Source organism: Eubalaena glacialis, chromosome 19 (genome assembly GCF_028564815.1).
Source record: "Eubalaena glacialis isolate mEubGla1 chromosome 19, mEubGla1.1.hap2.+ XY, whole genome shotgun sequence".
Taxonomy (NCBI): domain Eukaryota; kingdom Metazoa; phylum Chordata; class Mammalia; order Artiodactyla; family Balaenidae; genus Eubalaena; species Eubalaena glacialis.
The window spans coordinates 52,314,473-52,341,278 of record NC_083734.1 but is presented as its reverse complement, the minus strand read 5'-3'; the positions used below and the strand labels follow the sequence as shown (position 1 = coordinate 52,341,278).

The following is a 26,806-nucleotide window of genomic DNA, read 5'->3' as shown; positions in this document are numbered from 1 at the left end:
ATGAAGCCAAGTTAGGGACTGTGGTCGGTCGTTTTACGACCAGGGTGATTTGCTTCCATAGGCTTGGGCAGGACGGGGTGGCCTCTGATGGAGCAGAATCAGAGAGGCCCATGCCCCTCCTGCAGCATCAGACGTCAGGGGCCCATCTGTCCTCTGAGAGGCCAACCCAAAGCTGTCAGACCCTCTTAAAAGTGCTCTTCCTTTTTGTGGACTCAAAAGACAATAAAGCTGGCTCTCATTACTTTAATTACACACCAAGCATAATCATAAAGATTCTGGAAGGATAACTCTAGTGCTTGGGAGTGGTGAGTTTCCACCATGAAAAAAGTGCAAACTAGCAGGTGACTTCTGTTTTCCAGGCTGAGCACAGGACCATGACAGCCTTCATTCTGGCTGTGATCGTTAACAGCTATAACACGGGGCAGGTGAGTGTCACGTCGCGTCCCCGCCCCTGCAGGGCCTCCCTGTGGGTTGCAGAGGCGCAGCCCCGAGCTCCAGCATTTGGGGGCCAGAGGAACTGTTCTGAATGTCTGATGAAACAGTGACCTCAGAAGAGGGGACGTTGCAGGATCACAGCAGCCCAAGGGGCTCCATGGGAGGAGTGGGGTCCGGACCCTTTGTTTAGCCAGGGTGAATTGATATTGGTGGGATTTAAAATGAGGAAAATTGAGGGACTTCCCCAGCGGTCCAGTGGTTAAAAATCTGTGCTTCCACTGCAGGGAGCACGGGTTCGATCCCTGGTCTGGGAACTAAGATCCCACATGCCGCGCAGCACGGCCAGAAAAAAAAAAAAAAAAAAAAAAGAGGAAAATTGAGGACGTCTTGCGATGTGATTAAGCAAGGTTTCCCTGAGAAACGCTGGGAGCTGGGGTCCAGCCCGGCACCCCTCCCCCCTCAGTGGTCAGGATGATGCCGTGTGTTGCCTGCCTTCTCGCAGGAAGCCTGCCTCCAGGGAAACCTGATCGCCATCTGCCTGGAGCAGCTCAACGACCCCCACCCCCTGCTGCGCCAGTGGGTGGCCATCTGCCTGGGCCGGATCTGGCAGAACTTTGACTCGGCCCGGTGGTGCGGGGTGAGGGACAGCGCTCACGAGAAGCTCTGCAGCCTTCTCTCCGACCCTATCCCTGAGGTGAGTCCACACCCACGGCCACTTCAGGCTAAGTGAGGTCAAGGTATGCCTGGAGACCACACAGCCAGAGAGGCCCAGCCCCGGCCCCAGACCCCTGTGTCCCCCTCTGTGGGTTCCCCGGTGCCTGGTTTGGTCTCTGATGCCTGCACAGCCTGTCACCTGGCCCCCAGGCGGGGCCGCCACTTACCTCTTGTTTCCCTGCTCCTGCTCGTCTACACGAGTGGAGCTGGGCCGAGAGGACCGTGGACGAGACCGGGCTGCGTCAGGTCGGCTCCAGGGGCCCCAGCTAGAGCCAAACAGCCGGCCGCGGGGTGACTGCCCCCTGTCCCACCTGCAGGTGCGCTGCGCAGCAGTCTTTGCCCTCGGCACATTTGTGGGCAACTCCGCAGAGAGGACGGACCACTCCACCACCATCGACCACAATGTGGCCATGATGCTGGCCCAGCTCATCAACGACGGCAGCCCCGTGGTCCGGAAGGTGCGTGGCCCCCGCCCCCAGGCAGCGCCGAGCACCTCCAGGCCGGGCTCCCCCGGCGCCCAGGTTGAGCCATGACCCTGACCCGACCACAGCAGCGAGCACGCAGTCCCCCCCACGCCGGTGTGCATCCTGCTGAGAGCAGGCTTTAAATGTTTGTTTAATTCTCTCCAAAATACGTTTCTTCACCAGATACTTGTGTGTTTGCTTCATTTAAAGGCATTTAACAGGCTGCGTCTCCTGGCAGCTTGTATAATAGGCTCCTTCCTGCCTGGGAGCAACACATACACACATCACGGAGATTCAAAAGAGCAGTAGCCACCCACAGACAGACGGAAAGGTTTGTGTAGTGTATTCCCCTCCCTGCCCCCATGTTTGTCAGCGAATGAACGGAGCAGTTCTTTGCAGTTGAAACTTTTACTTGTCTGTTTCAATGTAGAAGTACCACAATTTCCATCCAAGATCTCACACCCCTGTCAAAAGTTGGCCCAGAACGGATCAACCTTCCCCCTCCTCCAGCCAAAAAGGGCCGTCGGGGGGAACCCCAATGTCTGCTGGCCGCATTTTGGGGTGGCCTTGGAGCCCTGCCCTGGGAGCAGAGACTGTTCTTGGACCAGGAGGGCAGCGTCGTTCTGTGTGTGACCTTGAGTCACCTCTCATCACCTAGAGGTGCCGGGCTGCTTCTCGGCATGTCTGCGATCCCTGTGCCAGGGAAGGGAGGTTGGGTTTGTCAGAGGTGGGTGTGGTTTTGAAGGGTATTTGTTTGGAGAGCAGACCCCACTGACTTGGTGGCAGGGACGTTGTCAGAGCAAGTTCACATCAGCCAGGAAGGACTCATTCCATCTTGAGTTCCCTCAGAGAGCCGTGAACCCAGTTACTAACATGCCAGGTTATCTAGAGAAACGTTAACAATGTGGAATGATCCTGGAGGTGCCTTTTCACAGCCCTTACTTTTTTATTTTGGGTTCTCATCATTAACGTCTGTCTGAATCTGGCTTCCTTGAGTCAGTCTTCTTTTTCCCGAGTCAAATTGCCTGTATGTGGACGTCAATGATCAAAGCAGCACATCAGCAGTATCCTTAATTGTCTGTTAAGATTCCTTTTAAAGAAAGGAAAGCTGTTTTTCAGTTCTTTCCCCAAAAAACTTAAAAAGAATGTTAATAAAAATAGAAAGAATGTCCATCTGAGTCTCCAGTATCAGGAGAATGGTCGCTAGGTCATCAGGAACACGGGGCCACCGCCCTCTCAAGCATGTCCCAGGTGCCCTGACGTTCCCAGCCCCAGTCCACTGGCTGCCCCTTCCCCAGACACTGGGATGCTCGGGTGTAGCCAGGTCATTCCTGTGGGCACTTGATGTTGGCCTTGCCTGGGGTCAGCCCGTCCGCAGACAGGGGTGCTGAGAATGGGCCTGCCTTCGCTCGCCCAGCACTCGGGCTCAGCTCGCAGCTGCCTGTGCACACCAGGCTCAGCGCGTGGAGCAGCAGGCATCCTGTCTTCGAGGGGCCCAGGGTCCAGGTGGAGAGGCAGGCACAGAACTAGGAATTGTGCTGAAGCCCTCGTAAATGAGCAGCACCCCAAAGGCCAGCCCAGGTCAGGGGCTCTGGCCCCATAGGGAGAGGAGGGGAGCTTGTACCTGGGTTGTGAGGGATGAGTAAGGGACGGGGAGAGCAAGTGAGGCAGGAGCTTGTGCAAAGGTCCAGGAGCACAAAAGACGATGGTGCACCCTGGGCTGCCCATCCTGTGTGCGCTGGAGCATGGAGCTGGCGGGAGGGCAGTGGGGGAGAGGCTGGGAGCAGGCAGGAGCGCACCTTCTGTAACCGTGTTCATCTCTCAACACATCTGAGCGCCTGCCACGTCCCAGGTCCTGTGTCAGGCCTCGGGACCATCACTGCCTCCAGGGCTTTTACTCTCTAATGGGGAGACGGACAGCAATGCAGGTCTGTTAAATAAGTCAAGGGGGCTATGTTTGCCGTGGAAACATGGGCAACACAGAGGTTCAGGGAGACTGGGGCCCCTGGGTTGGAGAGAGGACCAGGCTTTAATAGGGTGAGTGACACCAGCTCAGAGGCTGAGCCTTCATTCTCTTCACGGAATCCTAATGCTGTTGGCAGCTTGCTTTTCCCATCTTTGTCCAGAGCACGTGGTGACAGTTGTGGCACATGGTGCTCTGAGGAACACAGGCCCAGCCTGCTGGCCCAGGACACCCAGCGTTAGGGCACCTGAGGTTATGAAACAGGACTCGGCCCTGGGCACTGCACTCCACGAGCTGACCTTAGCTAAGGCTTAAGAAGTCCCAGCAGTAACCAACTGCTGGTGTCTCCAGCTCGTGGCAAAACGAGAAGAGTCAGGGTATTATGGTGGGGTTTTGTAAAGTCACATGTCTTCAATATAAAAAAGATTGCCTCTATTGACTCCTGAACGATGAAAGCATCCTTTCCTGGGGGAGGCAATAATGACAGAGAGGGAAGGTTTTTGCTTGTTGACCTGTTTAATGAGTTTACTTGATAAAATCAAGAGTCAGCAAATTCATGTCAACCTCCCAAATTATTTTGAACTTGAACTTGTCCAGGAAGTACACGATCCAGACTGTCCATCCAGTCAGCAAGCTGCCCACACCTCATCAAGAAGGGCCAGGCCAGGGGAGCAGGTTTGTGACCCCCCCCGCCCTGTTGTCACCCCACCTTTCTCAAGGGCTGACCAGTCCAGCCCTGCGACCCTTGCCTGCAGCTTACTTGGTGCCGTCCACCTTAGCAAGGAAAGCAGGACACATTTGAATCCTTTATCTCTAGTTTACATTTATTTATTTAGTAACCGCAGACACAGAAGAGCAGTACCCGGCATCCTCCTCCCTTAACACACATCTGACTCCAGCCGAAACTGATGAACGGCGTCAGAGGGTGTTTCCCCATTGATGCCCAGGACGTCTCAGGTGGAGGCGACGGGGCAGGATGAGCTGACAGGGCTGGAGCGCCTTCTCCCACAGGCGAGCCCAGAAGGCATCCAGGCAGAGCAGATGTGCTCCCTTCCCCGGAACGCTGCTTTGTCATCCTGGGAGCTGAGTTTGATGTTCCATGGCCAAGGGCCAAAAACAAATGTTAGCCAGTAATTCATCGTTGGAAACGTGGAGTGGGGATGGCCCTGGGGAAAGACCTGGGAAGGCATGTGGTCCAGCCTTCCAGGCGACCACAGAGGAGCATTAGCCGACTCACCTCGGGCCACATGTGTGCCCAGGCGTGATGTCCCTGAATCCTGACGGCAACTCACCTAAAAAATCAAACCGTTTGTTAAAGATTATAGTGTATCTGAAGGGAAGAGGCTTCATTCATTCAGCAGATACTTATTAAGTGCTGCCAGTGTGCCAGGCCCTAGGTCACCAGGCCTCCAGAACTTGTACTTGGAGATGGGGCGGGATGGAGATGGGACAGACCAGGGTGTGATGTGGCAGGTGGTGACCTGCTCCGAAGGAAGGTCGGGAGTGAAGGTAGAGAGTCGGGAGCCCTGGACGAGGCATCGGCCTTTCCAGGCCGAGGGGGCAGCAGGTGCCAAAGCCCGGAGCAGGAGGCCTGCTTGGTCCGAGTGTGAGCAGGCAGCTGGAGTGTGGAGGTGGCGGGACCACTCTGCCGGGAAAGGGAGTGAGGCTGCTGGCTGGAGGGGCTCGAGTCGCCGTGCTGATCTGCTTCCAAGGTCTGAGAATAACTCGAGCCTCGCGCCCGGCCTGCGCCCCAGCCAGACATGCCTGCGGACCTCTGAGGGCTGGAGCCCACGGCTGCCGCCCAGCAGGAGGGGCTTGACCCACGGCCGCTTGACGTGGGCCTTGCACTCAGCCTCCTGTCCTCACAGCTTTCCCTGGATCAAACGGTCTGAGACCTGGGAATCTGCTTCAGGTACAGCTGAGCCCTTTCACCAGTTCAGAGTGAAGGGAAAACCTGTGCTTTTTGAAGACGGTTCAGGCTTCATCTTCGCTGGGAGGGGCCGGCGGACAGTCCCTCGACAGCCTGTTACTCAGCACCTGTTAGACTAGGGGACCCGCTGGGTGGGCATCCGGATCGCCAGAGAGAGAGATGGGTCAGGATGATTCAAGGGTCTAACTGAAGCCACCAGAGATTTCTGCTCCTGGCACAAGCCGAGGGTCCCCAGCTAGGGCTGAACAGAAAGGGGTGGGCAGCAGGTCCTGGGCAGGTCGAGTTGGGGTTTGGAGAGCGCTTGGTGGACACACATGGTCAGTGGTTGGAAGGGCCAGCCTGGAACTCAGAGATGGGACCTGAAAAGGTAGGTTTGGGAGTAAAACCCACACACGTGCCGGGGAGGCCAAGGAGTGCGTAAGGCTGAGGTGGGAGAGACCCTCTCAGGAGAGAAGGGGGCGGCCGAAGAGAGGACCCGGGGGCCCCATCCGAGCCCAGCTTATCAGCACCTCGGCACAGCTCTCCTGGCCCTGGGGGTCTGGAGGATTCACGGAACAAGAAGGGGCTCTCAGACCTTGGTCTTCTGCTAAGTATTTTTCTAAAAAGTAAAATAAAGTTGTGGAAACCGTTTGAATAGTGATGGGAAAAGTAGTGCAAACCGACATCCAGTTTTATTTCCCGTGACTTTTAGGATCTCCAGGTACTCAGGTCATAGCACCAACTGCCCCAAAAGAGGTAAATTGTATTGTTCTCCTTGGACTGAGGCAACTGGCCTGAAGTCATGTAGAACTTTCCTGTTACCCTTTTGGGGGCTGGAAAGTAATTTATCTTTGAAAATTTCACATTTAGTAGAAGAGCATGCTACAGTGTCCGGGGTATCCTGCCTTAATGCCCAGGGTTCAGGTAGCTGTCCACGGTGTTGACCGTGGGAAGCCGTGAGGGCTCTTCCCCATCCCGCTCTGCGGCGTCCTCACCCTGCATCCCTACAAGGCCCCAAGTCCCGCCTCTCACACCTAGTGGTCAGCAGTCTCTCTGCCGGGTGTCCGGGGCATCCCTCGGAGGCCCTGATCTTGACCACATGGCTTGTTCAGAGGTTTCTGCTCACGCCGGGGGCTCAAGAGTGCTGCGTTGAGGGGGCAGCCCCTGTCTTGGCGCCAAGTGCTGTCTGTCCCACCACCCCCCCAGTGGCTCAAGCACTCAGCGCCAGCATGTGCATCTCACTGCTATTCTGAGTTGTCTCCCAGCCCCAAGTCAGTGTCGCTGTCCTTTCTCCTCCCGGCAGGAACTGGTGGTGGCTCTGAGTCATCTTGTCGTTCAATATGAAAGCAATTTCTGCACTGTGGCCCTGCAGTTCATGGAAGAGGAGAAGAACTACCCACTGCCCTCTCCAGCCACCACAGGTACAGCCACCAGGGGTGCGGCACTGAGGTGGAGCCCATGGGGCTCGCTGGCCCAGGGGACCCTGGTCAGGACTGTCAGCAGGCCCCTCGTTCTGCTAGGTCCTGAGCCCACGTGTCAAGTCGGGGCCACTCAGATATCTGCAGTTCCCATCTTCCCAGAAGAATAGAAAGGGCAGGAAAGGGGGCCACGCTGACCCTCTGACTGTTTTCTTTCCTTTTTACCCTTTTTGGAAATCAAAGTCATGGAAATCTTGGAGGGTAGAAGGTGCTGCCATAGGGACTACAGGAAGGCACATTCTCTCTCTTCCCCTGATGAGTCCTCACGTCAGTGTCACGTCAGGCAGCTGCTCATCTCACATTTGTCCTTTTTACCGAATTTATATTTCATCACCTTGAGCTGCCCTCTCCCCCAGACAGCTGTGTCTTCAGGAAAGAGGGCTTGTGATCAGCCATGAGACCATTGCTGCGTTTAGTACATCGGGGAAGGGAAACGGCTGGTGGGCCTGGGCGGGGTGGGATTGGGGAGTGGGAAGGCGGGGTGGCTGAGCCAGCAGACGGCCATCCTGGTACCATCTTGGGCAGCGGCCGCAGGCAAGTCCCAGAGCACCTGGTATGGTTCTTGGAGAGCCATGTGGGCCTCTGTAGTTGAACTCTCACAGAACAGCAAGCGTGGGTCATGGTCATCTGCTCCCATGCTCCCCTCACCCCAGTCAGGACCTTGTCCAGCTTTGTTCCCCAACATACATGTGTCAGAGACCCTGCTGAGCAGAAGGGCCCTGTTGTAGCGTCACATCATCCAGGTAAAAGCCACTGTCACCTGCTGTCTGGCCGCCTCCCACCTGAGCCCACCATTAACTCTTCTCTCTCCTTCTCTCCTACCAGAGGGTGGGAGTCTGACCCCGGTGCGGGACAGCCCCTGCACCCCCAGACTGCGCTCCGTGAGCTCCTACGGAAACATCCGTGCCGTCACCACGGCTAGAAGCTTGAACAAATCTTTGCAAAACCTGAGTCTGACGGAAGAATGTAAGACCCCAGAGGCTGGGTGCTCGAGTGGGGTGGTGTGGGTCATCTTCTGGGACCTTTTATTAGACGTGCCCCTGCCCCCTCCTGCCATCTGCTAACCTGGGCGTGAGCAGAAGTCGTGGGTCAGCACCCGGGGTGGCCAGTGAGGATCCTGCAGCACCGCTGGGCACAGCCGCTCCTGAGCCCCACAGCAGCCCCCTGCCCCGTGCCCAGCAGCCCGGCCCCAGGGGAGACGGCGGGGGGGGGTGCTAACTGACGCTCTGCCCGTGGCGGTGCCCCGCCAGCCGGCGGCTCGGTGGCCTTCTCCCCCGGGAACCTGAGCACCAGCAGCAGCGCCAGCAGCACCCTGGGCAGCCCCGAGAACGAGGAGTACATCCTGTCCTTCGAGACCATCGACAAGATGCGCCGAGTCAGCTCCTACTCCTCCCTCAACTCCCTCATCGGTGAGTCCCCCCCCTCCACTTCTCCACCTGTCCCCTCAGCACCCATGGGTTCCCGCCTAAGTGGACGGTGCTGGGACACGCTCAGTGGGAGAGTAAAGTGAACGGGGTAGGAGGAGGTGAGGAGCGTCTTGCTGTGGCAGCAGGAACCCCCCGCCCTTGGTTGCTGGTCTGATCCAGGCCATCTGGGCGAGCCGGCCGTGTCACTTGGGAAGGCTGCACAACTCCCAGTGCTGCAGAGCAGGGGGGTTCTGCCGCCAGGAGACATTTGGGAGGGCACGGGGGGCTCCCAGCATCCAGTAGGCAGAGTGGCCTCCAACAGTGCCCAGGGTCCCCCAGAGAATGCGTGTACGAGGTCCACGGTCAGAGCCCTGCTCCAGGGGCACAGACGGCCCTTCCCTTCTCAAGTTCCCTGGCCGGAACCCCCCCTCACCCCCACCCAGGGCCCCCTCTGTGCTTTCACCTTCAGCCAGTCCAGCAGTTTCACACTTGGCTGCCTGGAATTGAAATTTGAGTGAAGGGTCGGCGTCGTCTCGTGTTCTGCCTTGAGTGGTGAGCCCCTGGTTCTGCTGCTGGGCTCGCTGAGTGGTGGGAATTCACCGCATGTCCTCGCTTCATAACCAACCATATCGACCCTTGTGTCACCGGTAACACACATAGGACTCAACCAGACAGCCCCTCTGCGCTTGTTCTCGGCACCCCGGTGCTTTACCAGGCCTCATCTGACGCTTTACTTAATACTAAGAAATGCTGTAGATGCACAAAAACTTAGACTAATGTGACACACCTCCACCTGTGTGTTTTGTTCCCAACTTAAGGAATTACAGATAGAGTTAAAGCGCCCAGAGCCCCTCCTGGTTCCCTGCTCAGGATCCCCACACACTTACGCTCTGGCTGTCGATCCCCATGGACTCGCGCCCTTTCCCAGGGTTTAAATGTCATGTAAATGGCGCCACACATCCTGTGTCCTCACTCCGCCCTGAGGGCTGTGTGTCCACACTGGTCACCTGAGTCTTGTTCGCACCCTTTCATGATCTGCTGCAATTCACTTGTCCATTCTCCTGTTAATGGACAGTAGCCTTGCTCTGATTTTTCCTTCTTTTCTCATTTTTTAAAAAGCAAACTCAGGATTTGGCCCCAGCTCCACCTCCTGCCCTCCCCTTGCACCTGGCTGTGCTGGGCTCCTGGGTTCCTTGGCTCCTCCCCTTGGCTTCAGGGCTCCGCCTCCAGACACCTCACAGGCTGCTCCTCAGACCAATCACAGTCCTGCTCCAGAGTCACCTTAAAAGAAGTCTTCCAGGCTCCTCCCACCCCAATACAGAATAGCCTTCTGCAGTCGCTCTGAGTCTCTCTCCCTCTCTGTTTGCTTTCGTCCTGAGAACGTTTCCCCAGCAGACTTATGATGTAGGACCTCATTTATTCGGCTCGGTTCTATCTCTGCTCAGGGGGTCGGAGCCACGAGTGCAGAAACTTTGTCCTATCTCCTGCCACAGCCCCCCACACCCCGTGCCTGGTACACAGCAGGCACCCCCATAATGTGCACAGGCGTGGGCCGCAACAGACACCCTGCAGCCTGACACACGTGGGGTCTGACAGCTCCACGTGGAGGGAGATTGACCACAAAGGGCTCTGTTCCGAGGAGGACAAGCTTCCGTGGCCCTGCTCTCTCCTGGTCTGGTCAGGCTACCCCGTCTGATGTGAGCGAACCCACCGCTCGTGGTGTTAATTTGTATGTCCCTCGATTATGATGAGGTTGAGCTCACGTGTTCACTGGACTCCTGTGTTCCCACTTGTGCAGTCATTTGCAGTATTAGTTACCCTCCTATTTGGTTGGTACTATTTTTCATTAACATTCAGTTCTTGGTTGTTTGCTTCTTTCCATGATAATCCCTCTACCTTAGAGCTCACACTCTCTTGGCATCACGTGACAGTGTTAGATATTTCTGACTTGCCGTTGTTGTGATCTGAAGGGGGAGGGCAGTCCCAACGTGCTTGCCAGCGGTACCTGTGAGCCTCAAGACTGGTCCTCTGCTGGCCCTAGAAAGGACTCAGGACTCTCATTCCACAAGACGAGTCTGTCTGGGGCCCATAAAGGTCTGAATGGACTGTAGGGTCCAGAGCTGGTCACCACGCCCCACCCCCAGCAGTACGACCCAGAAAGGGGGATCTTTTTGTCCTTGGCCCTGGGTTGGGGATGTAAGGGGTGAAGAATCGCTGTTTCTTTTGACGCCACATGAGATTGGAGGGCACAGCCCGCGCCTCCCACCCCTGCCGCCTTCCATGTCCTCCAGGGACTTGAGAGCCACATCACTGATTCCTTCCTTCACACAAAACCTGACTCCTGAACATTTTTTTACTGGAGAAAACTGAATTTTATCTGTATATGGTTCATATCTTTGAAAACTTCAGTGGGAAAGTTTCACAATGAGCTGGAGCTGGAAGGAGCATTAAGGAGACAAAGTAGCTGTGCGCCCGAGTGCGCGCATCCACCTGGAAACCACGGTGCTTACATAAGTGTTTAAAATTCATAACCTACACCAAATCCCATTACTTGCGGCATTCGCCTGTTTAAAGTCAATTTTTTCTTTCATTTCAACCAAAGAACAGCAATCTCTTTAGCGTCTTTGACTGAATATTGCAAAAGAGGTTTTCAAAACCATGGCAACCTAGGACATCCATTCATTCCCATCTTCTCCCAGATAACTAGCCCCTCCCAGGCTCCCCCTCCCTCCCCACTGTCTCCAAAGCACTCGAGGTCTCGCCTGCTGAGCGAGGTGCTGTCCCCCCACGGGAGCAAAGCCCTGATCACGCGTTTTTCCACGTGCCTAAGCATATCTGCCCAATGTCTGTGAATCTGCACTGGGACCCAGCTCTGTCACCACCTTCTGGAATCTTCTTTGATGTCTCCCTCCGCATGTTTCTCACCCACTCAGCCATTTGGCCTCACCTCCATGTGTGTCCCCAGTCAGTCCTTCCCATTTCCGGGCCCCCCACCCCAGGACTCGGCCTCGGCTCTCACACCCCACCACCCATCCAGAGCACATCCCCCCCAACATCAGCTCTGCACGGACCACTGTCTGGCTGACGCCTTCACAGAAACTCGTTTCCTGTAAAGTCCAAGCTGTGGCCGACACTCAAGACCTTCCGTCTGAGAGCAGCCTGGCCTTCACCATAGCTCCGCCCACTGTGCCCACCACCCCAGGCTGGCCACTGGCCCCCGAATGAGGCCTGGACACCTCTGCCTTTATCCCACATTCCCACACCCGCCTCTCCACACAGCAGTGCTTGCCCATTCCTCTCCACGCTGGCGTTCTGTGGCATCTCAGGAGGCCCTCCCTGACCCATCAGACGCCTTCGTGTTGCACACTAAACCTGCGGCATCACATCGGGCCGTGAAGTTGCCATCTTGATCAACAGGTTTGGTAAAGCTGCTATTTCTTGCTCTTGTGTGTGGCAGGCAGCCTCTCCTCCCTCCATCACCTGCCCTTCTCTCCCTCACCTGTCCACCCGTCACCATCCTGCCCCTCCCTCCCTCCCTCCCTCCCTCCCTCTCTGAGCCTCACCCCATTCCTGATGTCCAGAGGTGGGAGTGCAAAGAGTGGGGAAGGGGGGCCCTGGTGCTTTTGTCTTACCTTGTCCCCCAGGTGAGACACAGGGGAGCCCCTTGAAAGGGTTGTGCCAACACACCGCCCAGTCCAGCCAGGGCTCTGTCCAGTAGGCGAGGGAGGAGGTGAGCAGGACCCTCCCAGAGGGGCTCAGAGTCGGGGTCACCAAGAGGGGAAATGCAGAAGCCCCAGGCCCTGGGAGCTGATTCCCAGGGAGGTGCCCAGGCCCGCATCATGCGATAGAGCGTCAGGGTTGGTGACCCCTGAGACCCAGGCAACAGGTCACAAGTGACAGCTCCTGCCTCCAGGGGGCTCCACCTTCCTTCTCCAAGCTGCCTTGCCAGCCCCCAGGGACTCTGGGGCCCAGAGTTGGCCACAAAGCTCTGAGCAAATTTTTCTGAGTCCAATGCTATTTAGAAAGGTGTGGCCATTGCTCTGAAAAATAAATCCTAAAACCATTAGTTGTGATCTTTTATTACTTGTAGTCTAGACATGAAAATAGGCTCTCAGCGCTTATGGGGAGTTTGGCAAGTGCCAGACACGGCGCCCTTTCTGAGCCGGCTCAGCCCAGCAGTACCCCTCATCCCCACAGGGGCTGCACCTGCGTTCTCTTCGTTCCAGAGGCCCGAGCTCTGTGCTGCACAGATTCAGAACGTTCCGATTTGGAGACAGCAGATGTAAAACCAGGACAGTTCACAGAACAGAGAGGCTGGGAGGTGGTGGCCAGCCCCAGGAGAGCAGTGACGTGGGGACAGCAATTCCAGGTCCCTGTTCTGTGTTTTTACAAGTAAATTGTATACCATTCACTGTGATCAAGGACACTACAAAAATTAGATTTTTAAAAATTCCCTATTGAATCACAAGCAGAGTGATATCAAAGTCGAAATCTTCTGCAAGAGAGTCAACAATAGTAATAAAAACTGAGATTTTGTGAAGTGAACAGTACCCCTTCCTCATTGCACAGTGCCACGCTGCACCCCTTCCTCACGTTTATACCAAAGGCACCTTGATTAAGGCTCTTGTGGGCTCAGGTGTCTGCCCTGGACCATCACCCTGGTAAGGAGGCCCCTTGGCCCCCACTGTTTCCCCCACTTCCCCACTCCCCCTGTTACCGTGAGTCCGTCGTCTGTAGTCAAGCAGATTTACTGTGCCCTTCACAGCCCTCTGTCACACGGGTCAGCTGCTGCCCTGATCACTCTGAGCTCAGAAACAACGGAGGGGAGAGAATTTTGCCCAGTGGCTGTGGTGAGTGTGTGGGGTCTTTGTAGGAACGTCCTATCCGTGGGGCCACTTCTCCTGTCTGAGTGAGCCACGTCCATGAACGTGCTTCGCCTCGTTCCCCCGTGCGTCATGAATTGGGACCATCTGCAGAGTGAGTGTGGAGCAGCTTCTCCCACCTCCTCCTCTAAGGAGACAAGAAATAGTGACCTGGTGGCCCTTCACCGCAGCAGGTTTCTATGGCAGCCGATCTGCTAGGACAGGAAAGCAGCTTCTAGGAAATTTCCCCGAAGAGATTCCGACTGCCTTGACAAACAGCCCTGAGAATTTGTAAATCTGGGCAGCTGTCATGAGCCGTGGCATTTGAGAGCCAAGAGGTTTTTGTTGTGTTTCTACACTGAGTAGGGCAGAGGACAGCAGGGAGGACAGGTGTGTGTTTCCATGTGGACTGTTCCCCAGCTCATGGCGCCCTCTGAGCGAGAGTGCGTCTGCCTGACGTTATTCACCAAACGAAGGTCCAAATTTATACTAAACCCAAGTCCCTGGATGTGCCCTCCTGATTCCTGTGGGCCACGAGCTTTCGAGAGTGACATTCCTCGCACACAGTAGGTGCTCAAACTGGTGCTGATGCACGCATGCCGAGTGAGTACCTGATGGGGCGTTGCTCTGACCATAGAACACTCTTTGCCCTCGGTGGCGGGAGATGCTTTCCAGGCCCCGCCTCTCGGAGGTTGCTGCGCAGGCAGCTGTGCTCCTGCAGAATTATTTAGAGGCCGCGGCAGCTTTCGGCACCTCTTCCCAGAACCAAGGTGGAAGGATAAGGCGACGGGAGTTTTTGTCAACGCTCACTGGGAGGTATTTTGTGTGTGGTGGTCCCCTGGGGAGTGCAGCCACGCCACATGCGAGTGAGGGGTTGGCCTCCTCCAGCTCCATCACCCTGTGAACAGGCGGGCGTGCAGCGCCTGCAAACGTAGGCACCACAGTCCCTGTGGAAAGGGGGCTGGGACCCTGTCGCCTCCCGTTACGAATAAGAGGGTGTCGGGTGCGGTGAGCTAGGACTTGTCCGTAAGCATCGACGTAGGACACACACGAGAAGCTGACCTTTACTCTAAACCTTCGTCCAGTCCCTCTTCTGTGATTTGAATGTTGTATAAAACCCTTTGAACAATGGTGTCCATCAGGAAACACTGTCCTCCAGTGGCCCTTCTTGTGTTTAAATTCTTCGTAACTAGAGGGACTTTGTTAACTAGAGGCTGGCCGGTCAGATGACATGCGATCACAGCTTGTTTGAAATCCTCTTTTACTCCCTGTCTGTCGTTGAACAAGCACTTGCTTTTCAACAAACCAATTGTCCGGCTTCCTCCAAATAAAAAGGATGCAGTGGTATATGGCGGCCTCCTTATTCGGCCGCGTGCATTCAAACTCTTCATCCTTTGGACGCTGGGCCTTGCTGTCCTCCTCTGTAAAGCCTGGGGTGATGCCTGCAACCAGGACAGTGAGGTTAAATAGGACTGAGCCGCCTTCCCTGGGGGTGGCCTCCCATCCCTCATAAATGTTCCTTCCCTTTCCTTCGGATCCACGATTTACCCCGTCTGTGTTTATGTCCCGTCTCATCTGCCTTGGCACCCAGGCACTTGGCAGGCCCTAGTGTGGAGAGCACACTCGGGAGGTGCTGGATGCCTGGGGAGGTCCCGGGGAGCGTGGGCAGAAGACTCAGTGAGTCACCAAGACCAGAGCAGGCCGTGAATGTAGAGGGAGGTGTGGACGGGGACTCAGCCAACATTCTCCACTCACGTGGGCCATGACAGCTCCTAGAAATCTAGGCGTTAAATCCAGTGCTGGATAGTACTCTCCAGTCAGCCAAGACCTGAAAGGAAGTCCTGCCCTTTTCTAACTTTTCCTTCTAGAAAGATCCAGCCGCAGGAGGTGAAATTGTGTGACCAAGCCTGTTCACCACCTGGGATTTCTGAATCTCTGGGCCCCTTATCAGATAACAAAACCGGAGCTTCCTGTAACCCCATCTCTTCTAAGTGTCCACCCCTGATGCATGGTTAGGTCTTCAGAAGAGGGAGCTACTCCAGAAGCCACCCCAGCACTCAGTGGCAGCTCCTTGTTATTAAAACAGCTCCCATTTCTCTTTCCTAGGAGTTTCATTCAATAGTGTTTACACTCAAATTTGGAGAGTCTTGCTACATCTGGCTGCAGATCCCTATCCAGATGTTTCCGATTTGGCTATGAAAGTGCTCAACAGCATCGCCTACAAGGTACGTGCGAAGGGCGTTCTCTGTGAAGCTCTCAGGACCCTGGTTTTCAGTTATGAATATTCAAGCAGAGAACTCCAGGCATGTTCAGGTCTATGCATGGTTTAGGTTTAGAAACTTTGAACGAGCGTTTTGAATCCAGAGATTCACAATATAGGCTAAATTCCATGTGCATGTAGCTTCAGTTGGGGCATGTGTCACTGCTTCTGTGCACCCACATCAGGGCAGCAGGAAATTAGGTAAGGACATCTGTGTGACCTGTAGTGATGTCCTCTCTTTCATTCCCGGCACCAGTAACGTACGACTTCTCTTATTCATGACTATTTCTGGCTAAAGGTACCTCCTCAAAGAACCAGCTTTTGGTTTCATTAGTACAATTGACTTCTGAACAACACAGGGGTTAGAGACACCAACCCTGACCCCCCGCAGTCAAAAATCAGCCTTTCCCATCCATGTCTCCACATCCCTGAATTCTGTAATACTGCAGTGTGTGTTTATTGAAAAACATGTGTATGAGTGGACCCGTGCAGTTCAAACCCACGTTGTCTAAGAGTCAGCTGTGTTTCTCTGTTGTTTTTCATTCTGTGTTTTATTGATACCTGCTTTTATATTTATTGCTTCATTTCTTCTGCTTACTCTCAGTTTAATTTGCTCTTCTGATTCTAGTTTCTTAAGATGGAAGCTTAGGTCATTGATTTTAGTCCTTTCTTCTTTAGGGACTGTAAACTCTCCCAGTTCTTTTTGTGAGCTCTGGGAATTATTTGGCCTTTCAGTGGTTCTTTCCCCACCATCATGGGTTTTCATGCCACCCCCAAGCAGAAAGTACTCACAGATTTGAGGGGCCTCCCCTGCAGACCCTGGAAGTCCTCTCCTCTCTGCCCTGCAGATTCTAGCCACCTCGGCTTCCATGTCACTCCGACTGGTCCCCTCTGCTAGCTGCACTGCTGGGCTCTGTCTGGATACCCTTCCCCCACCACAGCCGGGTCTGCAGGAAACAGACTGCAGGCCAGGAGCTGGGCGATGATTTCCCTTCTCTCAGCAGTACCCGGTGCCCAATGTCTGAAAACAGCTGTTTCTTTTTTTTTTTTTTTTCTGTTTTCCAGCTGTTTATGGAAGTTGGACAGTTTACATGCAGTTAATCTTTCATGAACGGAATAATGAATGCCACAAAGAAGTCATTCGTTATAGCATTTTTAAAGATTTTCGTAACTTTTTGATTAAATTTTAGGCTTGCAGACAAGTTACAGGAAGAGTACAAGGAAATATTGTCACGTGTCACAGTTTACCTGGCGTGTCTCTATCCTCATCTGACCCTAATCACTAACGAGGGGTCGTCCTCAGGCTGCCACTTGCCTGAAGGCACGTGGCTTACTCGTAGCTTCACTCCTGGTCTGTTATTTTTTCCAAACTGGTTATCAAGCCCTCCTATTTGCTGCTGCCTCACTGGGGTTGGCCTCCCACATAGCCCAACCTCCTGCAGCACCTGGCCTCCTGTTGGCACCATATTTGTGTGGTGTTCAATTCCCTCAACGACATTATTCTTCACTGGTGAAGTTCTGTCTTTTCCTGGCTGATTGAATCATCTCATTGTCTGTGGCTGCTACTTCAGCTCCTGGTAGCATCACAAGTAGTAATAACACAGCCTCATCGTGTACCCAGTCTTAAACTGCTGTAGCAGTCAACTTCCTCTTCCTCCTTAAAGAAGCAATGAGGATAATTCAGGAGCACATTCTGGGTTTAACCCCAGCCTGTGGTCACACGTGTGACTCTCTCTGAAAGCAGAGACTCCTAGGTCCACAGTGTTCACTGCACTTCCTGCCTGTGAGCACTGCCAGCCTCACGCTAAAGTGCTAGGCATTACTGTTGGCCGACTCGGGACTATCGGGTAGTCTATTCCACTCTGACCTCCGCTTGCCCCCAGTGAGCCCCTCGCCCACTTTCTTCATCATCCTACTGCGTGACCCGCCACAAAGGCACCTGAATGCTGTTCCATCCTCAGGGAGTGGGGAGTCTCCTCAATGTCTATAGAAAAGAGGCCAGTGAATTAGGTTAATTTTTTCATTCTGTAATACAAAACTAAGAAATAGTCTAATCATCTGCTTTTTCAAGTAAGAATAGGATTGATTCAAAAATTAAACTTTTCTAAAATATATGTTTGTTACAACATATTAGGGCCTGTGACCAAGGGAGGGAGGAAGTACAGTCTTGGGGAAAGAAACAGAGGAAAAGGAAGGTGGTCCTGGAGAAAGGCACAGTGGACTCGAGTGGGTGTCATCCTCCTCGTCTGTGAAAATGGAGCCTCCCTGCTGTGCCCGGTCCTGGCCTCACTGATGCCGGTTCCCGTCCTGTAAGGCCGAGGATTCAGGGCCCCCAGGCCCCCAGGAGTGCAGCTCTCCCAAGTGCCAGCTGATTCATCACAGTCACCACCGTTGCTTTAAGTGAATTCTACCTGGGGCTTAGAGTCCAAAAGGAAAGTTTATATTATTTATCTAGGAAGTGTGGTTTACAGAAAAATTACTTTTTAGATAAATAGAGTCACGTGCTTTCATAGGTGTCCATTCTCAGTGCTCCAGCAACCAGGGGCTCTGCCTCATGCTTAGCCCAGAATTAACTGTAGACGATCCTTTGGGGAATCACCGCCTCCCACATGAATCCAGATCTTTGGTATGCAGTTAACAGGGACCTTTCTGAAATACTCCATCCCCCAAGAGAGAGCAGCCAGAAGCCTCCGTTGGTGTCCTAAACCCTGACTGACTGTGTCGAGATCCAGCTGGGAAACTCGCTGTCCTCATCACCTCTGTAGGGTGTTTTCTCTGCACTGGATCAGACTTTCCCGCATCCCTGTGAGGCGACGTGTTGTAGTGGAAGATCTGCAGAGTAAGAAAGCGCTGGGAGCGGGAGACAGAGGTGGCGTCTTATTGTGGCCCCAGGCTCCAGTTACAGACACCACCCCCATTAACAGCACGGGGGCGGGGAGCACAGGTGGGGCTGTGTGTGAGTGTCCCTGCAAATCGTTTCTGTGTTTGCATTGGGCTAAGGGGATACATCTGACCTAGAATCCGACTAACAAGGTGTTTGCCACTCTCTAAAAAGTTGGCTTGTAGCCCTAATCATGACCTCCCACTGCTGCCCTTCCTCTTCTGGACTCAACACTTGTTGGGAAGGGAACTTACTGCAGGCCTTCATCAAAGCGCGTCTGCTGGTCCAGTGACTCCAGTGCAGTGTCATGGAGGGAGAATGACAGGGTGTTGACGCCGTGAGAACAATGGGCAAGTGTGCTCGCAGTGGATGGGGCTCACGGTGGAGTCCTGGGGTCTCTCAGACCCACGCTCCATCCTCCTCCATATACAGCCCAAGCCTGACATCCAGCAAGCACACCGGTGTTTCTCTGTTACCCTTTCCTGGCGGTGTGCTCTCTGTGTGAAACAGCGACTGGAACCAGCACAGAAAGGGGCCTTCCTGGAGGGCATCTCCCACAACCTGCTCGCCACCTGCTCCCGGAGCAGCCTCCATCCACACCAATCCCACGGACAGGAGGGTCTGCGTGGCCACCCCCGACTCATGCTCACCACTGCAGCACCACTGCAGTGAATGTTTGTTGCACAAATAGGAAACGTTAGGCAAAGAAGCGTCATCTAAGCCTGAAACCCTAGGATCGATCACCAGTCATGGGGCCTCCCCAACCAGTGGCATGCCCACCTCTCAGGATTTCCAGAACGGATGCAAAACTAGAGCTGTGTGCAGCAGCCGTCAGTGTGAACTGCATTAAAAAGTCATGGCTGTCTTCTTTGCCCTCGAGGCTGAGACAGAACAAGCCAGGGCTGTGCCACCTCCACCCCCCCGGGAAGAGCAGGGAAGCAGAGTTAGTCACCCCAGGCCCACGCGCTTCTTCCCTTTGGAGCCTCCTTGGAGGGGAGCAGTCGGGGTGGGGGTCTCGGGGGAGATCAGCACCGTGGGCTCCAGCTCAGGCAGCGGCAGAGCCTCTGTGCTCAGGGAAACTTTGAAAGGTCGTGGATTCAGCTGAAGTCTGCATTTCAACCCCAAAGTTTTCTGTTTCTCCTCATCACCTCCCACTGATTTTCTAGAAATTTTGAGGAGACACATATTCGGTTTATAGTTTCTTAGCTTAAATTTCTTTTCTCCTTTTAGACCTCTTAAGGGATCATTTGGCTCTCAGGCTTTGTTGGGGTTGTGTGTGTGTGGAGGCCAAATAATTTAAATACCAAAGCAAAACAAACACAATACAACTTTTATAATTCAAAAAATAAAAAACAGTTTTTATAGGCCTGTTATGATCTAGTTCTTGCTGTTTGCATTTCAAAGTGAAGGATTATCTGGGAAATATTGGTATTATGTTGGTGGTTTTGTATTCTGTAATTTTCTACCTGTCAGCTGAATATAGGTATGGCCTTCCTAACTGCTGAGAGAATAAGCCAGAATTTGAGGGTCTTCTGTAAGTAGCCAGTCCAGGGTTCCCCTGGAGCATCACCCCATGAAGGTCGAGGCTCTGCCCATCTCGCTGGGTGACACCCAATCTTCAAGAACTGAGCCTGGCACCAGCCACACTCGGGCACGTGGTGGCCAACAGCTGCCATTCCTGTTCTCTTCCTGCCAGAGTGGCGCCCCCTCCACAGCATCAGCCCCTTTCTGGTCCTTTCACCCTGGATGTCCAGATCCAGCAGGCCCATCCAGCTGTCCAGCACTCAGAACAGAAGTCCAGGAAAGAACTTGGCGTCAGTGGGTCCACCAGCAGCTAAGCAGTGACACCCCTGTTTGCTTATTGTCTCCTCCACCATTTTAAAAAATCACAACAAAGCTGCTTCCCTCCTGACCGCCAGCCCAGGCTGGCACAGACCCTCTGCCGGGTAAAATGTCAAACCTGCACGTGATCATGGGAGGAAGTGCACAGACCTGGGTCTTGTCTCCATTCACAAAATGCTGCACCCAAGGTGCTGTTTTGAGCCTGTGCCAAAATATGACAACGAACAACCAAGGCTGAGCCTAGGCAGGCTCCTTCCCAAGTGCCAGCTCTGCCCAGGAAGCTGCTCCCTCCAGGGGAGCTCCTGCCATGAGAGGGAGCCTGGAGAGCCTTCTCCCCAACTTCCAGACCCCCCCACTCCTCATTAGTCCCAGTGCAGTTTTGTGACAGCGTTTCAGGGCGGGGGGCGTCCGTGGAGCCTCACTGGACCAGGTGAATACCTTCCAGAAAAGCAACAGAATATCATTTTATCTAGAGGGTGACATTTGCGGGGAAAATTTTAACTGGGACCTTCCATTCGTATGAGATTTCCTCAGCCAAAAGCCCTTTTCTGTGATTTTGAAGCCACTCAAAAGCAGCCACCAACCTGTGCTTGTCTTGTAGCCTCAGGTTGTCACAGTGACCACCCACCTCACTTGTCCCTTTGTTCCTTCAGGCCACAGTGAACGCCCGGCCTCAGCGCATCCTCACCACCTCTTCCCTCACTCAGTCGGCACCCGCCAGCCCCACCAACAAGGGCATCCACATCCACCAGGCGGGGTGAGTGGTGGGCAGCTGCCCTCCGGGGTCTGGGGAGGTTCCCAGCACGGCCTCCGCCCGCCTCCCCCTCCCTCTCCAGCCTGCAGGCTCTCTCTCACACCCTGACATCTTCTCATCTGAGCCCCTCCTAGAATCCTTTCCTACCTTTATCTGCACAATTGTGACAGCAAAAGTTGACCTGAACCTGACTCCATTCAGAATTTTATCAGAGAGGGTCCGTGTCTTCCAATGAGTGACCAGCAGGGTGGAACCCTCCTCTTAATCAGTGTTCACAGAGCTGTGCACTGGATCTCAGGGGAGTAGACGTGCCCTGCACCCTCCTGGAGCCTACTCAAAGTCCTGACCGAGCTTGCCTCCGGCTGCACTGGTTTTCAGGGGAAGATGGTTCTTAGAACCTGCGGGCAGAAGCTAGAAGGGGTCATTAATTCAGCATCAGCAGCTCAGGTTTGGAAGTCACGTTGACAAGCCATGCAATTGAGGATGGTCCGAGCTGGTGACCCTGGGCCCATTTGCAGGATCTGGGAGTGGGCAGTACCAGGGGAAGTTGCTTAGGGTTTGGTTTCAAAGGAGTGGGCTCTGGGTAAAACACAGTGTTTCTTTTTCCCCGACGGCAGAGGCTCCCCGCCAACATCCAGTGCAAGCAGCTCCAGCCTGACCAACGACGTGGCCAAGCAGCCGGTCAGCCGAGACCTGCCTGCAGGCCGGCCGGGCACCACAGGCCCCATGGCGGTGCAGTACACACCCCACTCCCACCAGTTCCCCCGGACACGGAAGATGTTCGACAAGGGCCCAGACCAGGTACAGATGTGGTTTTAAACACTAACTCTAATGGGCTTGGGTGCTGGGACGTTTGCTCCTGAGAGGAGAGGCACCACCTTGGGCGACGGGGTGCACGTGGCCTCGGCCCGGGTGCAGAATGCGGGATGCCGTGAGCCACCAATGGCTCTGGGCTCCTCGCCCCCACGTCTGGGCAGATATCACAGGATGTCCCTCTTCCTCCTGCAGCCCCTTGTTCTGGGTTCACTCTTGGCAGCTTCCATGTAACAAGCAGCACATGGGCTGATTGGCTTTTTCCCTTCTCAGTCAATAGCATTTGTCTCCACTGAACGTGGCAGCTGCTCCACAGAAGCGCTTCTTCTGACAGGTTGTTTGCTTTTTCCATCAGCATTCAATTATGCCCCGTAGGTGGGTGTGGTCTCAGCCGCTAAGTTAAACGAGGCCGTTCAGGAGAGGGAGGAATTGGCGTCCTTGTTTGTCAGGGTTGTGAGAACACATAACAGGGTGGACACAAAAGCTGGGGCCTCGTGTCTTGTCCAGACTGCTTGCCGCTGTCCCGGCCAAGCACAAACGGTATAGCGAGGGTGTTCTGGATGCGCCAAGGACGCGTCTCAGCTCACCAGTGACCGGCAATTTTAACAGGAAGGTCATGGCAGCCTGCACCCTGACTTTGGAGCTAGATGCAGGTGTTGGGGATGGACAGGTGTCCACACCTGCCACCGGCCCCGCCCACCTGGCTTTGGAGCTGCCTGCTCCCCTCGCCTTGATGGCTGAGGAACAAAAACGGCCACAGCGCCAGGTGCCGGGTTTAGCCTCCCGGCTGGACCCTACATGGGGCAGCCAAGCAGGAGCGGCTGGGCCATGATCCGTGGGTCCTGGCCCAGCAGAGCCGCGAGGTGGCGGCAGGTGGCTGCGGTTCCCCTGTCAGGCGGGAGGTAAGACCCTATCGCTGACCCCATCTGTGGGATTTTCCACCCAGCGCGTCTCCCTGGGTAGCGGGGGCTCCTCTCTGAGGCACTTCTCATGCCCGGCCACGTGCAGTGAGGCAAACCCCTGCTCTGCCATCCTGGCCCCCATTGGTTCTGCAGCGGGGAACAAACTGAACCATTGTCCCAGTGAGCAGAGCCACGTGTTTTAAGTTTTAATGCTTAGAAGTCCCAGTTGGCCCGAGCTCTACGGTGCTCTTATCCAGGAGCCACAGGGTAGGCCAAGGTCCTATGTGTATGACTGGCCTGGTGGGAGCGGCGGCCCTGGGACCAGGTAGCAAAGGCCTCGTGGGGCTGCTGACTCAGCACCGATGGCAAGTGTCAGGGACTCTGCAGCCCAGGCCACCTCAGCCGGCCCTGGGGGATGCTCGGCCTCTGAGTGCAGACTCGGAGCCCTGTCCTGACAGTCGGGGTTCCTTGGGCACCAGGACGCAGAAGTGAGGGGACCACGGAGATATTGCCCTCAGAAGCCTGACCCCTGTGCCTTGGTCTCCAGGGATGGACTGTCTCGAGCTCACAAAGAAGTTCGGAGGTGACGTGACTAACTCTGTTTCTGTCTTCTCCTCCCCTCCTCCTTTCCAAATGCCCCGAAGACCACTGACGACCCGGATGATGCTGCCGGGCACAAAAGTTTCATCTCGGCCACAATGCAGACAGGGTTCTGCGACTGGAGCGCGCGGTACTTCGCCCAGCCTGTCATGAAGGTAGTGGTGTGTCGGCAGCTCTCAGGGTTTAAAGCCAGAATCCCCTGGCATGCACTGCCCCCGTCTCCTCAGCAAACGCACACAGGACTCCAGAGCCCCGGCCTCAGGCCTGGGTGTCTGAACCCCTCTGCTCTGAGCTCAAAGTCTGATCCCCACCGGTTTGCTCGCTGTGACACTCGGGGGCCACATTGCTGTGACTCCTAGCAGCCCAGGTGCAGTCACGCAGGCCCTGCCCTGAGCCGTGGCCCGGGGCAGGTGCCAGCTGCACAGGGCCCTGCTATGCCCACTGGCCTCCTGTCCCACCGAGGGTGGCTGTTGAGGGGACGCCAGATTGCTGTCATGGTAGCTGGTATTAACAGGTAAAAAACGGTAAAAGAAACAGACGTCACTTACCTGCCTTTTCCGAGCTTGCCAGTATAAAATGTGTCATTTTGTCTTGATTAGCAAGGTCATCCAGGCGGTCCCCAGGCCTCGCTTGGGCCGCTTCTGGCTTTGGGGACTGTTGGACTAAGCTAGCTGACTGGGGTAATCTGGCTTATTCCGGGACACTGCCTTCCAGGTTTGATGACGTGGCGTGTGTCCTTTTGCTACAGACTCAGGCCACACATTCAGGGTGCCAGGGTGAGACAGGGCAGTGCTGTCAGAGCTGAATCTTCGTGCCCATCTTTCTGCAGGGAGTGCTGCAGGGGTTCATTTTAGACTTTGCTGGTCTAAAGCACGTTCTTACAAAACCACCTTCCTCTTCCCTCGTAGATAATGGAAAATTGAAAACTGCAGCTTATTCTTACTTGCATATCAAGCTACATATCCAAGTAATTTCCAGGAAGAGTATTTGGACTCTATTACAACTTTTCTCCGGCCTTCCTGTTTCCCTGTAGTGATACTGATTTTTGTCAGTTACAACACAGAATAACGTTTGTCAGTGCCTGAAGCAGGTGATAGAGTTCTAATTTATCAAGCCCCGTTGCTGAAAAGGAGAAGCACTCTCTCAGCGAAAACTAGGATCCACGTAAATGTCCAACAGGAGGAGAATGGTTAAAAAAGGATGAAGTATTTGATACGATATTATTGGAGCTATTAAAAAATAAAGCTTTGAAATTAGTAACATAAGAAAATGCTCATGATAAAATTTCTTTAAAAGGGAAAAAAAACAGGATGTAAACTGGCCACAGGATGGCCATACTTTCTACACTTAGCACGAAGTGCCTTTATAATCAGGAAAAAAATATATTAAAGAAATGACCCCAAGAGATCATTGAGGCCTGTTACAGTCAACCAAGTGTGTTGTCCACGCCAGGGTCGGCCTGCTCCTGATGACCTGTCCGCCCGCGGACAGGACATCTCGGGCTCCTCTGGCTAAGGAAGGAGGGAGTAGGCAAACACCGGAATTTGTCCCAGGAAACAGTTCATCGCTGGTGCTGTAGGTAGCGAGTTGTTCTTTAGATCTGTGGTACATACCATCTGCTTGAAAGTTAAGGGGGTTTAGTCTAACAGTAATGGAAGTTCGGTTTCGTTGATACAGTCTCCTGCTTAAGGCAAGTGCAGTCAAGTGACTTGGACTCTAGGTGGTTGGTCTGCCGTCTCACTGAAACGGCAGTGACTGTAAGTCTCGGAAGCTACTTGGTGGGGTGCTGAGCGGCTGTCCTTGAAGTCTCCAGGGATACCTGTTCTCAGTCATCTACTGGTGGGGAGAAGTGGCATAGGTAATCCAAAACACGTTTCTCTTAAACTTAGAAATGAACTTGACTTTTCCCTAAGGATTTGCTTTCCTTTCCTCAGCACCAAGTACTCAGAGTGCAGGTGCCCTCCAGGAGCGCACGTCAGCTGACCGCGGAGGGGAGGCTCCGCAGGCAAGGGCTGCGGTTTGTGGGGACCTCTACTTACGTGTTTACGTGTTTCACTCAGATGCAGACCCACAGCCACCACTGGAAAAGGCGAAACAAAGCTGCAGGGACAGAGAACAGAGGGCAGGGTGTTGGGCTGCGGCTGGGGGGAGGGCTTGACTACAGAGGGCACGTGGCAGTTTGAGGTGTGGGGGACTGTTCGACACGCTCACTGTGGTGGTGGTTACATACTGTGCCCAAAAGGGTGAAATTTAATGCATGTGAACTGTATCTCGGCCACCCTGATGCTTTACGAGAAGTGTGGCCAGATGATGAAAATGCCCATATTTGGGTATCAGTACCTGCAGTGAACTCTGATCTGCACTTCAGAGCTTTTTCCTTGGCAGTCAGTGGTCTTCACCCCTTAGATGTCGTGCCCAGAGGTGGCGGGTTGAACCGGGTCAGCCCGCAGCCAGTGCACACCCTCCCGGCACTGCTGACCCCCTGTCATTGTTTGGGGAGGGTGTTTGTTATTCAACGAGGTGAGAGGCAAGCGTAGAGGTACTCTGTCCTGCCACAGGACTCGCTTTGTTTCTGGTGGGAACCCAGGGAGCTCGGTGTCTGAGAATTTAGCATTGACATCTGAGCCTTCCCCAGGGGTCGTGCTGCAATCCTGATAGTCACATGCCTGTCGTGAATTTTATCCCGTGCACTTGGACCTCTTTAAATTCAGAGGCATTGAGGGTAAGACCCAGCCCTGTGATTCACAAATTCATCATATGAGAACCTGCTCCACGTGGAAATGCCCGCCCTCAGGCTTCTGCAGACCCTCTGGTCTTCCTTTGTTCCCAAGCCCAGCCTGCCCCAGTGACAGGCGAGGAGCGAGGGGGACACCCTCACCAGCCGTCAGCCGCCGGCTCCTCGGGAGGCTTCAGGAGGCTTCAGCACCGTAATTGGTTTCTGTCTGAGGAGAAGCCAGGAGGTGTTAGGAATCCGAGGAGTGTCGTGATCCTAATCATGTAACACTATTTCCCACACCCACGTCCCTCCAGCTCTGCTTAGAGGAAAGCGCAGCACAGTCTGGGTCTGGGCTTTTGTTTAGTCAGAAGCTTTTGTTCAGCCTGCAGAGCCATGGGGGGAGGGGAGGAGCACATGAGCGGATGATTAAGAAAGGCTGAGTGGGAAATCGTCTGGCTGGTCCCTCCGTCCATCCTTGTGCATCCCAGCCGGCCAACGCCGGCTGCTTCTCATGGCCTCTTCTGCTCTCGTCCTCTCCTCGTCTCTCTCCACCCTCGCCTCCCACACTGTCCCACTGCTCTCCGCCCCTGCTTGTCCTAGCGCTTCATGGCGATTATCCCCAAGACGATGCATGCACCGGTTCCTGGGCTGCGGTTTAGTTCAGTTCAGTTCTGCAAGTCCTTCTCTGAGCTCAGCAGAGCCTGTAGGCCCGTGGGACCGCTCCCGGGAGCACCACGCTCCGCTGCTTAGGACTCAGCCCAGGGCAGCGGTGCCCGGCTGTGCCGTGGAGGTCAGTCTGTCTGTGGC

At 54.5% G+C, this 26,806-nt stretch overlaps 1 protein-coding gene across 2 annotated transcripts in view; it reads left to right on the top strand.

Annotated features, from left to right (window-relative positions):
• Positions 1 to 26,806, top strand: part of RPTOR (regulatory associated protein of MTOR complex 1) — a 338,586-nt gene that overhangs the window by 288,341 nt on the left and 23,439 nt on the right. Inside the window, exons 15-24 of one of the 2 annotated variants that reach the window (XM_061174664.1) lie at positions 360 to 425; positions 938 to 1,129; positions 1,467 to 1,607; positions 6,789 to 6,906; positions 7,789 to 7,929; positions 8,214 to 8,372; positions 15,338 to 15,456; positions 20,868 to 20,971; positions 21,586 to 21,769; positions 23,328 to 23,438. In XM_061174664.1, the coding sequence (XP_061030647.1) occupies positions 360 to 425; positions 938 to 1,129; positions 1,467 to 1,607; positions 6,789 to 6,906; positions 7,789 to 7,929; positions 8,214 to 8,372; positions 15,338 to 15,456; positions 20,868 to 20,971; positions 21,586 to 21,769; positions 23,328 to 23,438 (1,335 nt within the window). Of the gene's footprint in view, positions 1 to 359; positions 426 to 937; positions 1,130 to 1,466; positions 1,608 to 6,788; positions 6,907 to 7,788; positions 7,930 to 8,213; positions 8,373 to 15,337; positions 15,457 to 20,867; positions 20,972 to 21,585; positions 21,770 to 23,327; positions 23,442 to 26,806 lie in introns of both variants that reach the window. The other variant, XM_061174663.1, reaches the window with a different exon arrangement.